General features: G+C 42.0%; 1 protein-coding gene across 1 annotated transcript in view; it reads right to left on the reverse strand.

The window, feature by feature from the left end:
- LOC121920577 (transient receptor potential cation channel subfamily V member 6-like) overlaps positions 1-15,297 on the reverse strand; it is a 127,410-nt gene that overhangs the window by 44,708 nt on the left and 67,405 nt on the right. The window contains exons 2-5 of the mRNA XM_042447702.1: positions 12,918-13,015; positions 10,455-10,577; positions 8,200-8,340; positions 177-310 (exon numbers count right to left, since the gene is read on the reverse strand). Of these exons, the coding sequence (XP_042303636.1) occupies positions 177-310; positions 8,200-8,340; positions 10,455-10,577; positions 12,918-13,015 (496 nt within the window). The remainder of the gene's footprint in view (positions 1-176; positions 311-8,199; positions 8,341-10,454; positions 10,578-12,917; positions 13,016-15,297) is intronic.

Below are 15,297 nucleotides of genomic sequence, written 5' to 3' on the forward strand. Positions count from 1 at the left end.
GCAGAAATAATCTGGTTTGATGCCACTTTAACTGTGATGGCTCAGTGTTATTTCCAGAATTCCATAGCATTGAGCCCTGGCAGCTAAAGTGATGTCAAGCCGGATTATTTTAGCAGAGCACATGCAGCCAGGGTTTAGTTACAGGGTTTAGGTTTATTCTCCTCCTATGTGTATACTTGAAGGTCTGCAAATCCTAAAGAAAACACCATACCTAAGGAGTCTTGTACTCGGATGTTAGCCCCATGTTCAATTAGCAGTCTCACAATTTCTTCGCTTCCTGCACAGGCTGCAAAAGATAAAATATGTTCCCCTGAAGAGAAGGAAAAAGAAAATAATTTTAAACTGTGAATAATATCGGGGACACAATTTCAGATTCAGAGATGGGCATCTGTATAAGAAGACATCAATGTAACATTGAGGCTCATTTTCCTCCAGATGCCCCTATGGGCCACACCTCCCTGTGGGCCAAAATAGCTGTTTTTCTGTGAAGCGCTTATCAAAATGGAGTCAGGAAGTGACATAATGTCTCATTTTGAGAGGGCTTGGGTGAAAACTAAGAAATGGGGATGGTGCCTGGAAGTTCCGTGGCTATATGCAGAAAGGGTTGACATATTCCAGTCCTTCATATCCAGGCATCTAATTTGCATATTGTGCAAATTGTTATAATTATGCATACAGTATTATTAATTTGCATTCTGATTACTCAAATTAAACACATTAATCGTTGCCTCGTGTGAAGAGAAGGAGGCCTTCAAGCAGCCCTAGAGAGTAAAGGGACTCCCTTTACTCTCTCGGGGTTGTTTGGAAGGAAAGTTTCATCATGCTGCTTAGCCCTAGGCTCAAGCCACCAACACAATCACCATACAACACAAGGCCATCTCTGCTCACCATCTCTCCTTTCTCACCTTCTGGCCCTGTTGGGGAAAGTGGGGAGGGAATGAAAGAATCAGGCGGCAATACTACTTTTGTGTAGTGGCCACTGGAGTCCTCAGGTCCTCTACTGCCTGCTTCATCACCACTGCAACATTTTAACCTACCCATTGGCCTGCAGCAGGATGTAGCCAAGGGTGGGGGTTCCATAGGGTTCACATGAATGGTGTGTCACTGCTGGCCAATGCACCCAAGCCCATTATAATGTGGCACGTATCGTGGACCCCCCCCCCCCTTCCTTAAATCTTGTCTAAGAGATTCACTGCTTCAACTGTTCTAGCCAGCTGGTATGTTTTTTAGCCCCTTCAATCCGGATTTTTCAGGTTTTCCGGGACAAACGGCAACCTATATGCAGGTCACCCTTTCCCACCCCAGACATATTATGAGACATTTACCAGACTAATTTTGTTCATTTCTTTAAAAGTGAAGTTTGAGTGTAATAGATGTACAGAAGGTTTTAAAAACAACAACAAACTTCAAAGATCAAGCTTTAACAGTGAAATAACCACAGCAACTCAGCATCAAAGCAACAGCTTGTGCCTCTGGTTATCTTTCATGTTGCTGTCAGCAGAAGGTCCCAACAACATGAGCAGGTTTTCCTGCAGCACAACCTGTGTTTTTTTCTGAGGTCATAGCTGGTTATGGTGGTAGACAGTAGTAGTAGAGAGAGTGTAAGGGGGGTATGTAAAGGCTTGGGGGCTGGAGAGTGGAGTGGAGGTAAAAAGAGGTTTGGTGAATGTCCAAAGAAGCTGGGTGGGCTGCGGAGAAATATTACAGGTCAAGGGACAGAGTGAAACTCAATAAATTGGGGCATCTTATGAATTGTTTGTTGGGGGTGATTGTGTATGTTTGAATATCTGGGGAGGCATGTCTCTGTCTTTCTGTTTTGGTAAATGAAGAGGACTTCTGTGTATAAGAGGACTGGTAAAACATGGAGGGCCCTCTGTATTATATGAGAAGAGTGCAAGGGGCAAGGAGAGAAAAAGTGGAAGAAATGTAGGGGGTAAAGGGAGACGGCTGCATCTACAGCTGAAATTTGCCACATTTCCAACAAAATACAGCAGGCCCTTGGTATCCACTGGGGTTTGGTTCCAAGATCCCATGTGGATACGAAAATCCATGGATGTTCAAGTCCCATTAAATAAAGTGAAATAATAAAATGGTGTCCCTTATATAAAATGGCAAAATCAAGGTTTACTTTTTGGATTTTTTTTTAAAAAACATTTTCAAACTGTGGAGGACTGAATCTATGGATAAAAAATCCATGGACACAGAAGGCCAATGTTAGGTCCAGGAAGGATCTTCGGGCCATACTAAAAGTTGCAGCACAAGGAAATTTAGATGGTCTTGCTGCAAAAATGACATGGTTTACTGGATTACTTTTACAAAACAAAAAAAGCAAACAAGCTTCATTTATATACCGCTTCATACCGCCTAAGCAGTGTCTAAGCAGTTTACAACTGTAAGCTAATTTGCCCCTAACAATCTGGGTACTCATTTTAGCGACCTCAGAAGGATGCAAGCCTGAGTCAAGCTTGAGCCCTTTTGCTGGTCTTGAACTTGCAACCTTGTGGTTTTGAGTGAGTGGCTACAGTACAGGCATTTAACCACTGCGCCACCAGGGCTCCTTTTAAACATCAGTCCCTCTTTTCACTCCCCAATTGCAGCCCCTCAGATCTACCAGACTAATTTTGCTCCTTTTCAGATTATTAAAATTTATATCTAACAAGTATTATCAACATATTAGCAATTTATATTATCAAATGCCACCATTACTTTGTTGCTGTTTTTGTGGTATGTCTTCAAGTTGTTTCTGACTTATGGCGATGCTAAGGCAAACCCATCATGGGGCTTTCTTGACAAGATTTGTTCAGGGTAGGTATTTCCATCCCCTGAGGCTGAGAGCATGTGACTTGGCCACAGTCACCTACCAGATCACTTTGAAAGAAAAAGATTGTGCCTTTCTAATGTGTGTGTTTGTGTGTTGTGTGCCTTCAAGTCATTTCCGACTTATGACAACCCTAATGGATCCTATCATGGGGTCACTATCACTACTTGTTGCTTTTGTTGTGTGCCTTCAAGTCATTTCTGACTTATAGCAACTGTAAGGTGAACCTATCATGGGGGTTTCTTGACGCAATTTATTCAGAGGAGGTTTGCCATTGCCTTCCTCTGAGGTTGAGAGAGTGTGGCTTGCCCAAGGTCATCCAATTGGGTTTCATGGCCAAGCAGGGAACTGAACTCTCGTCTTGTCCAACAATCAACGCTTTATGCTACACTGTCTCTCATAGGTATAACTAATACCCAAGTCTGCACAATTTTGTATGCTGCTCACCAGACTTGTGAAACTAGCCCAGTGGGCATTTTTTCTCATCCTTGCACTGGGAATTGTTAGTTTTGTGATTACGCTGAACATTCTGTGCAACAAATCCCAATGCTATCCTTCCATAGAACAACACTTCCCATTGTTCCTTAGGATAAGGGAAGAGCTGTTAACAACAGTTTGCTACAGATATACCCCAATAGTTGTTCCTGATGTAAAGTCACACAATGTGTTGGCATCATAACGCTCATCCTCAGCAGACAGAGCTGCGGTATTGAACAGAACATATAGTTTCGATCTGTGTTTTAATTATTTCAGCAAACATTAAAAAGTCAATCATGAAGACCTGTGCCCTCTCACAAGAGCCCATTATTCCTCACCAATAGCTGGTTAGGACTAATGGAAACTGGAGTCTAATAACGTCTGCAGATCCAAGGGTTCTCCACTCTTGATTCTAGAGCAGTTTATTTAGTTTTAAGAGTTGAAATTCACTTGTGGTTCCAAGAGATTAAATAATCAATTGCACAGCAGGGGGAATGCCCTTTACTCTGGTTTGCACTCGAATTATACTATGACCTATAAAGTTTGAAAGGAAGAGTGAATACCCTCTGAGACTTTACATTTCCCACCATCACGACTAGAACTCAATTTGAGTGGGAGCAGATAGAGGAGGGAGGCATCCGCCTTTTCTCCTCGTGTTCTCTCTGGAGTGTTATAATTTATTCTGAGTGAAAATTAATGATGGCTCATTACCAAATGCTTGAAAATTGATCTACTAAGCATGGTTTAATTACTGCCTGAAACAGGTAACAGGGGATCTATAGAAGCACAGCATGGCAAATCCTCAGCTCCAGGAAAGTCAGCTGGGAAACTCTGATTTACATTGGCTAGAGATTCAGCTCTTGAAGGAAAAACAAGCCTCCGAATAAAAATACCAAAGCAGATCAGGGAATACAGAAACGAAAGAGCGTGTGAAAAGGAGAAGCAGCAACATGTTATCCAAACTGCAGAAGAATTCCAAAAGCATGCCATACACTTTGTGTAATGAAAAGAGTGGGAAGGGATTGTACAACAACATAGCATCTAGGATGGGCAAACCAGTCTTTTTATGGTTTGCACCACTTTCACATGTCTTCCTAAATTCATCCTATATTACATTGCATTTCTAAAATATTAAAATCTGAACAAAAATCACGTCTAAATGCTATATATATATATATATATATTCTCAAGAAAATCATTTCAAAATACATGTTGGACTGGGACTCTGGAGACCAGATCTGGCCATGCCAGATCCTGGCATGACCATGTAAACCCACTAGATAATCTTGGGCAAGTCACACTCTTTCAGCGTCAACCTTTACATGGCCATGCCAAATCCTGGCATGGCCATGTAAACCTCCTGGATGGCCTTGGGCAAGGCACACTCTCTAAGCCTCAGAGGATGGCAATGGCAAAACCCCTCTAAAGAAACTTGCCAAGAAAACTCCATGATAGGCTCACCTTAATGTTGCCATAAGTCTGAAATGATATGAAGGCATGCAACATCAACGACAACAACAACAACACAATTAGAGTTATGATTATCATTTTAGAATAACACATGAATAAAAATAATAAATGATAATACTAAAAACACCGTGGAGCTGAATGTTTTATCACAGTCCCCAGAGAACAGTTCTGACCATTTCATCAGGTGTTAATCTGAGTCAGTGCTCACTCTTAGAACCTCTTAGAGCTTTTCAAGCCAGGAAAATGGAATATGTAAAGCAGGGTTAGGCAAAATGTGCATTTTGAGCTATAGGGAACCCTTAAGGCTCTTTCTGTTGGCATCCACCTCTCCAGACCTCCTTGACTGCACTTTTTGGGGGTGGGGGTGAGAGAATTGCATCTCTTTAAAGCTTCCAAGGGCAGCAATTTACCTTTTTAAATACGCCCCTGCACTGTTTAATCTTCAAAACACCAAGTTTTCAAAATAAGAAGTTGATTCCTGGCCACCTCTGGGTTTTTTAGTTTGGATGTTAAATTCCAAATGGACAGTCCATGCAGACCTCAGAGGTCCTAGTGCAGCTCATGGTTTCACTGTACCCCGCATAACTGTGCACAACTGATGTAAAGCAATAATTGGAAAGAAAAGGATATACAAATTCCTTTGTGAATGGAGAGAATGCCTTTTCTTTGGACCAAGAGCAATAACAGCAAACCCTTTTCTATCTAAATATAACAGCAGGGCTTCTTCTTTTATTTATATTTTGTTGTTGATTTTATTGTGTGCCTTCAAGTCATTTCTGATTTATGGCGATCCTTGGCAAGATTTCTTCAGAGGAGGTTTACCATTGCCTTCCCCTGAGGCTGAGCGCATGGGACTTGTCCAAGGTCAACCAGTGGGTTTCATGGTTGAGCTGGGAAATGAACCCTGGTCTCCAGAGCTGCAGTCAAACACTCAAACCATTATGCCAACACCTGACTCCCAAATTTATGTTTTTCTTTGAGTTAAATCCCTCTAAAACTATATTTCTCCTCAAATTCAGAATCAAAGTGGTGCACAACTAGATTTTTTTTAAGGGAAAAGGTTTGAATAGAAACAATGAATGATAATATTAAACAAAGCAGAACAAATTATAACATCAAAACATCATCAGATTAAAAGAGGGTTGTTTTTTTTAAATCACATCAACACTAAACTGCTGCACTCTGTGAAAAACTTCTTCACCAGCTGGCCTTCAAGTACCTCTCTCAGGAAAGGAAAACTAATTGCATCAAATAATTCACCTCACTTTAATTGCAATTTTATTTAATGCTTGAGATAAACCTTCACACAGAAAAGAATGGGCTAACTGATTCATTATTTTATCAGAGTGGCTCTGCAGGCTACGTTGGGTTGGGGACTGGAAACTGGTTTTGTATACACCTGGAGAGTTTGTACAAAATTCATTAAAAATTAAATCATTGCCCCCAAATTCATTAACATGTTTAAAAACAATGTTAACCTTTGTTATTTTAGCCATTAAATTCCTACTATGTTATTTTAGATTTGTTGCAGCAATTAACATCTCTAATTATTTTAATTTGTCAGTAGCCATATTAAGTATTTTTTTAAAAAAAAATTAACTAGCTTTGACTGAGATTTCCTGCATGGCAGGGGGTTGGACTGGATGGCCCTTGCAGTTTCTCCTGACTCTATGGTTCTATGATTCCATTTAACAAATCAATTAATGAGCTGATTCCATTTTTTTCTTATCACTGTAAAACTGGCAAATTAGTTTTCTTAAATTATTCAGTCTTGACATGGCAGTGTTAATTCTAACTCTTCCAACCTGCAACCTCCGGATAATGTGAGATTACAGTTCCCACCATCCTTCACCACTAGCTAGGTAATGCTGAGGATGGTTACTATCTGAAACAGCTGAAGGGCAACAGGTCCCCAGTGCTGCTTTGTGCTCTGAAGACTTGGCAGCTACATCTTCTCCTGAAGTGTCCCCTCCTTTAGCTTGCTGTCCACCTTTTCCCTCCTATAACCAAGAACTGTAGCAGGCTCTGAGAGGGGACAGATAAAACTGCTGCTGTTTCCCACTTCCTCTGAAAGTGAAAAGGAGGGTATTAATCTTCAGGCTGCAACCCAGCAACCCTAAGACAAAGGCCTTGTTAGGGCACACAAGAGCATCGCCAACATTGTATAGTGGTTTGAATGTTGGGTTTGATTCCCAGCTCAGCTATGAAATAGACTAAGTGACCTTGGTCGTGTCACATGTTTTCAGCCTCAGGGCAAGGCAAGGGCAAACCTTCTCTGAACAAATCTTGCTAAGAAACCCCCATGATAGGGTCGCCATCAGGCCCCCATAAGTCAGAAAAAACTTGAGGGCATGTAACACACACAGGGCACTTGATGCAAAAGAGGGGCAGAGTGTCTTGTAAAGTGATGCAGCCATTTATGCAGGGATGAGAAAAGCTGTACATGGTGAGAGTCCCTCCTCTATGTCGCTATTTTCAAATGATATACAAGAGTTCCCTTCTGCTCACTTAAGGTCCGTTTACATCCTTATCCTTGTGAGTCTATTTTTGCTACATCTGGGTTCAGACCTTCCTGGTGAGTATAATTAAACTGCTCTGAGTCCCATTTATGGGGAAAGAGTGGAATACAAATAACAACAACAACAACCACTGTTCATGGTAGCAGTGGTGACACTGGTGCAGCAGCAGGAGTAAAATGGGCACTGCAATGGGTATGGGGAAGAGAAGAGAATAGCACAGGAAGCCATCTTTACTACGAGAGGAAATGACCTTACTGATGTGGTCAGCCTCCATCTTGGTTATAATACTGCAAACTTTGTTTGTGTGTTTGATTTGATGTTGTCGTTAACTGCCTTTGAGTTGACCCTGACTCATGGCAACCCTTTGGATGAGACATTTCCAAGACTTTCTGTCCTCTGCTGCTCTGCTTAGGTCCTGTACATTCATACCTGTGACATCTCTAATAGACTCTATCCGTCTGGCATGGGGTCTTCCTCTCTTTCTACTACCCTCACCTTTCCTAGCATTATTGTCTTTTCCAATGAGCTATGCCCTCTTATGATGGGGCCAATGTACAACAACGTCAATTTGGTCATCATGACTTCCAGGGATATTTCAGGCTGGATCTGTTCAAGGACCCATTTGTTTGGCTTTCTGACTGTCCACAGTATCCTTAGCACTCTTCTCCAGCTCCACATGTCACATGAGCTGGTTTTCTTCTTATCCAATTTCTTAACTACCCAGCTTTTGCATCCGTACAAGGTGACAGGGAATATAATGGCTCAGACAATTCTAACTTTAGAGCTCAGTTGTATATCTTTACTCTGAATGATGTTCCATGAGAACACTCCTCTACAAATAAATTCCCTCTACATTGAAGCAGAGTATAGGAATAGACTGTCAAGAAGAAAGCAGGTGGCAGACCACAGACATACCAAAATAGATGAGATTGTCACTCCTAGGCCTGAAGACATATCCAGTGGCTCGTGGACCATTAATGTCGGCCCCCTTCTCCAGCAAAGATTTCACCAGGTTCACATTTTTGTTCACCACAGCAATATGAAGAGCTGTCTCCCCTAAAAGACACAAACAGATCTTCCTATGAGCTTACAGTTCAGAAAGACAATGCCATTTTTCAAAATAATCCAAATGGATTGGTTGCCCCAAGAATGAATAGCTCAAGGACAGTGCTAAGATACACCTGAAATCATTTGAGTTTGTGTCAGCTTCATGTATCTTCAAAGAAGCTCATCTAGGGGGCAAAACAGATGGGCAGGGAAAAGTGGCCTGAAGCTGCCTTTTCTGAAAATGATCTGAGTTCCCACCAGCTGCACTGCCAGCTCCCAAGGCATCTGAAATGTGCACACCGTGGCTTCAAGCTGTGCTGCTGGGTACTTTTTTTTTTACTGTTCCCCCACCATCCCTAAGCACCATAGCAGGAGCAAATCACTGGCGCCTGCCATTGCAATGGATGGCCATCCCTGTGAACTTTTACACAGTCCCATGTGCAGCGCTCTACCAGGACAGGGCACCGGAGCAGAGGTGTCCCCATGCAGATGCCACCAAGGTACAATAATGCCCCCTTTACCCCCCTTCACCTCATGCCCCCACTTTGACTGTCTGTTTTGTGTATGTTTTACTTATCTCCATGAGAGGTTTCACGGTTTCTCTTTTGGTCATTGCCACCCCCACTGTATGGGTACAGTAGCTCCAACTCTCTTTTAAATGTGCTCTTGTGATGGTACATTTTTATGCACAATTAAGGTTAGGGTTTGGATAGAGCACCCCTTAACAGCTGCTCTGGTGTCACAGCATTTAGATGTATGAGCAAAGGTGTACATTTTTTGGGAAGAAGCAGAAAAATGCAGTTCTTTTTTAGTCCAGCTCCTCCCCCCTCCATAGCGTGGCTTGGGAGTGGTTTCTGGCAGGCTTTGAGGCATACGTCATCTAAATGCCCTGTCTCAAAGCTGGTTAGAAACCTGCTTATTTTGACAGTCTGTTTCACTCCTAGGTCAACTGCAGAAGAAAGGGGTTTGGAATAAAATGTGCAAGCTAATTTTAATTGCTACTGCAATCACAAGATTAATTGTCATTGAAATGAATAGCTTAGATTCTCATCCAAGAAGTTCAGGACTCTGGAGAGTTTCTTTCTCATGTTGAACAAAACCTCTCAAATTTTTCAGTTTTTGTGGAATTGAAGGGTATTTCTGAGAGATGCAACAGCCAAGAGTTTGCACTAGGAAGACCTTTGTTTAAGATGGCTGATGGGCCTCTAGATGCCATTTACTTTTAGTCTCAGCCTTCCATCTAAAGAATGGGGATAATGAGGACTTGCAGATTAGGAAGGATTGAGGGTAGGAGGATCCCATTAATACAGCCTTCCATCCCAATCACCATTACAGACAACTCAAAGCTTGCAAAGGGACTGGCCTTTGCATTATCAGGGGCTGTGATATTGGCACTGATGGTGGCACTATTTCTTCTCTGGGTAGACCAGTCACCAAGCTGCTCCTGCAAGTGCCTAGTCAGCCTCTGCCTCAAGCAAAAGTTTCTGCCAGGTGGTGGAAAGAGTCACCAGAAGATGTGGCATGGGTTGGTCATTGTCCATCCCTCAACCATACCACTCAACATGCTGCAGGAGGAGAAAGGATCGAGTGATTTTCAGTTACTCTCCTGCAGCATGCTGGATGGGACAGGAAAGGAAAAAAACAAAAACCTCTGACTCTCTCTTCTTGTTCTCTGAGAGTGATCTCCATATGACAGCAAGAAAATATTGGGAATTGTGTCCTGCACCAGCAACACTCGACAGAAGCAGGCATTCCAGCATGGTTGGGTTCAGTGGAGATGGCTAATGTCTCCAACCTCTTCCGCTCTGCCTATTTCCCTCACTTTCTCTATAAGATTGAAATGAGCAATGCTGATGTTTCCACAGCCTGCTGAACTAACTTGGCATTCGCTGGTCCCCTTTCTCTTCCCTCCCTAGCTTTATTTTGATTTGCTGTTGGGGTTGTTTGTAGAATTGAAGGGAATTTTTATATATGCTCTTTTTGGTGTCTCTTTCCCTACATTCACTACTACTGGCACACACTTTGCAGGACGATGGCAGTCATGATAGAAATGGCATGATTATCATCATCATCATCACTATCATTATCACCACTACCACCACCAGCGTTGCCACCCTCCTTACCAGTGTAGAGCTCTGACGTCACAGTCTCATTCACAAGTTCTGGAGCTGTCTCCAACAGCAGCTGGGCTGCTTCCAAGCTATTGTACAAGGCTGCCACATGAAGTGCTGTCTCCCCAACAGCACCTAGAGAGAACACCAGATACAGAAAAGAGGCCAAGTGTCATTTTGCTTATCTAGAAAAAGTGCTTACAAATATTATGAGAGAAGAATTGACTATGGAATATGGATCAAAGCACAAGTTGTTAACAGTTACCATTCCTCTACATTTCATATTATCTAAAGGGTGTCTCTCTCAGTGATGAAAATCTTTGCTTACTTCATTCGTTCATGGGCAAGAACTAAAAAATTCAAACAATTTCTCTGTGGTGGGCAAGATGGTGAAGGCTTCTGTAAAGTTTTGATGGCCCTTCACATTTCAAGATGTTTTGTTAATTTTTTGAGTTTTCTTTATCAACAAATTGTTGTTGTTGTTATTGTTGTTGTGTGTCTTCAAGTAGTCTCCAATGTATGGTGACCCTAAGGCAAACCTATCACAGGACTTTCTTGGCAGGTTCCTTTAGAGTGTGTTTACCATTGCCATCCTCTGAGGCTGAGAGAATGTGATTTGCCCAGGATCACTCCAATGGGTTTCATGGCTGAGCAGAGATTTAAACCCTGTTCTCCAGAGTGACAGTCCAACATTCAAATCACTGCACCATGATGGCTCTCTATTTTATATGAAATTGACCCTTTTAATAAAAATACACTCATCCCTCCATATTTGCGGCTTTGATATTTGCAGATCTGATTATTCACAGATTTGATTAAGATGTTCTCTTTAGGAACATAGGTCCCCCAGTGCAACTCTGTGGTCAACTTTAACTAAAAATTGCACTGAAATACCTAGAGGTTCCTAGAGAGAATGCTCTACTAGGCATTTGTAGCTCCTCCAGTGCAGTTCTATGGTCAGTGTCTGTCTGACGTTGACCATAGAGTTGAACTGAAGGACCTAGAGAGGTGTCCTCTCAGGTAAAAACATGGTGTTTTTGTTATTTGCAATTTCCCCATATTCACGGGGGTATTGTGCCCCAAACACTAGCGAATATGGAGGGACAAGTGTACAATCTTGTTGCACAAAATATAATACTGATTGCAAGAAAAAAGGAGAAAATGATAAACAGGAACAGAGTGCTAGTCTCTTGTTCCCCCTCATGAAGAGTCTAAAAATCTCTTAGCAGATGAGGAATTTTTTTCATGGAGTATCTCAGTGTGTCAAAACAATCTCATCAAGCATAAGAAAATTTGCAAATATTATTTTTATTACTAATCTCTCCCCTGTCCAAGACATGGAAGTTCCTTCAATGTAGTGGTAGTAAATATGTCTTCTGGTACATGAGATATAAAAGTTGAGTTTCAGATTATTAGCCCATCTTGTCTAGATGGTCAAAATTATCTTGGTAGAATGTAGGAAGAATCTGGCCTATTCATTTGCAAATCAAACACACCCAATTTACTTGGGGGGGGGCTGTCATAAAACCCACAAAAATGGGGATAAACTATTTTGGTTTTTTTTAGTTGTATTCTGAAGGATTTGCATTGTCGGCTTTGTTGCAAATGGACCTGCACTGCCAGGTATTAAATAGAGGAGAGGGCATTTCTGTGGAGGGGTGGCACAGACCATTTCACCTGACCTCTTCCTGCCTACCTCCTTGATCCTGGAAAAGTCCTATTTTTGATCCTTTATTTGTTTGCAGAGGAATGTACCTCTCTTTCTTGCCGATGAACATATTTTTGAATCCTTTCCATTCCAGTCATCCTCTCTTTAAGCATTTAAGCATTCTGTGCAGTCATGCTGGCCACATGATCACAGAGTTGTCTTTGACAATGCCGGCTCTTTGGCTTAGTAATGGAGATGAGCACCATCCCCTACAGCTGGACACAACTTGACAATCACGTCAAAGGGGAAATCTTTACCTGTAAACCTTTTTTTAAAATTAAATCATGATGCTAATTCCCAGGGCACATGAGGAGGAAGGAGGGAGATCTCTTGGAAACATGATGAGCACAGAAGAATTACCTGGATGCACATCATTTGATAGGCAGCCTCCCCCAAAAAAATCCGGGGGGAAATTGTGAGTGCACTGTACATTTTTCAAATACAGCTACATCATAGACTCCACCTTTATTTGCAATGTTGATATGTGTGGGCAGAGATGTGCAGAGATGCACAGACATGCAGTTCCAAAAAAAAAAAAAACATAGTGAGAACAACAAATCGTGAATATGTGATTAAGAAGATTCACATAGTTGTGTTGCAAACAAATGTGTAGATAATCCCAAAGAAGCACTTATGAGGCACTTACTGACACCCTAGGATTTTCCTTCAGCTCAAGAACACATTTCCCCTGCTGCCATCCTCTTTATTATTCATTGTGCCTTCTCTGAGCAGGCAATATGGCTTCAATGAGAAAGACGGATCAGTACCTCTCTCATGAAGGTCACAGCTGTGGCTGGCAAGCATCTTCTGGATGGCTGAGACATCATTTTCTTTTGCAGCCAAGAGGAGGGGAGATTCCCAGATCCTTAAAAAAGCAGAAAGGAAATAAATATTAACAAACTCTGACTATTTTGTTACAATCCATGTCTTTCATGTAGGGCAAGTTTCTCATCATGTCAGCAAAGCTGTCTTTTAAAATTATAACAGCTAGTTTTATCAGGAAGACAACTCAGAAACGTCCAGATACACACAAGAGGCTTCCACTTCCAACAGTCTGTGATCAACCAGAAGGCTGGAGGTTTTTTATTTTTAATATTTAAAAATAATGTTTGTGTTTTTTAAAGTAACAATTATGCACTTTGCATAAACAGATACATTCCTGCGCAGGGGAAAAATAGATGTATTTTGATGCAAATGCATTTTTCACAAATTGCAAAGACTTGCATGGCTGGCCTCCTTTTCAACATAATCTTTTTTCATTGAGGATGTAAATATTGATGAGTGTCCAACACATCCCTACTCTTTCATCATCCATTTCACAATGCCTTCATGATGCCTCTGAAAAATATAACTTTTGCTACCCAGAATGAGAGAGAGAGAAAAAGACAGCTGTAGCATCCCACCCTGTGTGTGATGGAGGTTTGCCAACATTCACTATGCCAGGCTAGGAAATAAAAAGGAGGCGTGAGCAGAATGTCTCTGCTCTTTTGCAATATTGTTCCCTGGCTGACCGTGCCTTGCATCCCACTCCACCTGTCTTTTAAATTTAATTTTCAAATGAGCACATGTGTGGTTTGTTAGCTTTCATTTTGTGCCCCCCTTCCTTCCTTCCTTTTTTTTTTGTTTTGTTTTGTTCAGAATACAAATGTATAGACTGGGCCCTCCACATTTGCTGGGTTAGGGTTGCAGGACTGCTGCGAAAGTAGGAAAATTGCAAATTAAAAAAAAAACACATGCAAATTAAGAAAAACATTTTTACCTGTGAAAACACCTCTCTTGGAATCTCTTGGTCCTCCAGTGCAACTCTATGGTGAACATAAAGTAAATGTAGACCTTAGAATGGCACTGAAGGACCTAAAAATGCCTAGAAACAAATTTTATCTAAGTATCTCTGGGTTCCCAAGACTTTGTTGAACGTTGACCACAGAGTCACACTGAGGACCTAGAGATTCCTAGGGGCTTTCCAGACGGCCCTTTGGGACGTCCGGAGGACGTCCCATTTTAAAAAAGGGGCGTCTCTTTTAGACGCCCCTGGGCCTCGTACGGACTCCGTCCGTACAAGATGGCGCCGGCCTTTCTACATGGCCGGCGCCATCTTTACGCATCGGACGCACAGCGTCCAGACGCGTCGCGACGCTGCTGACGTAGCGAGCGCGCCCCTGGCGCCTCGCTACGTCGCAAACGCGACGCAAAAAGAAGCTCCATTTTGGAGCTTCTTTTTTCGGTCCGCGCGGGAGTCGGGCCGTCTATAGGCTCCGGCTCCCCCGCGGACCTTCTGGCGGCGGCGGCAGACCGCCGCAAAGCGGCGGTGTGTAGCCCGCCCTAGAAAACACCTATGGATCAAATCTGCAAATAATCAGATCTGCAAAAGTCAAAACCACAAATGTGGAGGGCTGACTGTACAAGCACATTTGTTCAATGATTAAAAGATGACACAGTGTTTGAGATAATTGTGCAAGTGGATCTAGCACTATGAAGTAATAGATGTGGATCCCAAAAAGTCCCCAGGAATTTCTTCAAAGTGAGCAGTGAAATGAAAAGCGTGAACATTCTGTGAAATAATAAAGGCAAAAATTATGCATGTTGGGGCAAATATCCTAACTTTTCCCAACTAATGCCAAAGCATAACTCATCAACACTCCTATAATAAGACCATGAGTTATTTGGTGATTTTTCACTTAACTTACATATCCCAGTCATATTTTGTTTTTTGAATATGAGGATTTTGCAAAAAGGCACTGGATTTAGTTGGACCAAAGTCAGAATGATGACAGGAAAGCAAATGTGATATGACTCCAGCATAGAAAGACTTTAATGTAAGGGGGGGGGGAGGTTCTTTGTGGTTATACAGCTGTTAGGATAAGCACAGTTGTTTACCTGTAATAGTGGTTCTCCAAGTGGTCATTTGTATAGTCATACTTATGGGTTCTGTGCCTGTTCTGTGATTTACTATTAATTAAATTTTGGGCAGAAGTCTCCCCTCTCAGTTCCTTTATGTCCACTGAACACAAAATAGAGAATGTTCAATTGCTCAGAGCATACCTTCTAACACTTCACAGATGAAAATTTCCATAGGGAATCCATAGGGATTTTTCTGGTGGCAAAAGGCCAGCCTACAATTTCTTGGAAGTGTGGGAACAGCCGAAG

This window comes from Sceloporus undulatus, chromosome 2 (assembly GCF_019175285.1).
Source record: "Sceloporus undulatus isolate JIND9_A2432 ecotype Alabama chromosome 2, SceUnd_v1.1, whole genome shotgun sequence".
Taxonomy (NCBI): domain Eukaryota; kingdom Metazoa; phylum Chordata; class Lepidosauria; order Squamata; family Phrynosomatidae; genus Sceloporus; species Sceloporus undulatus.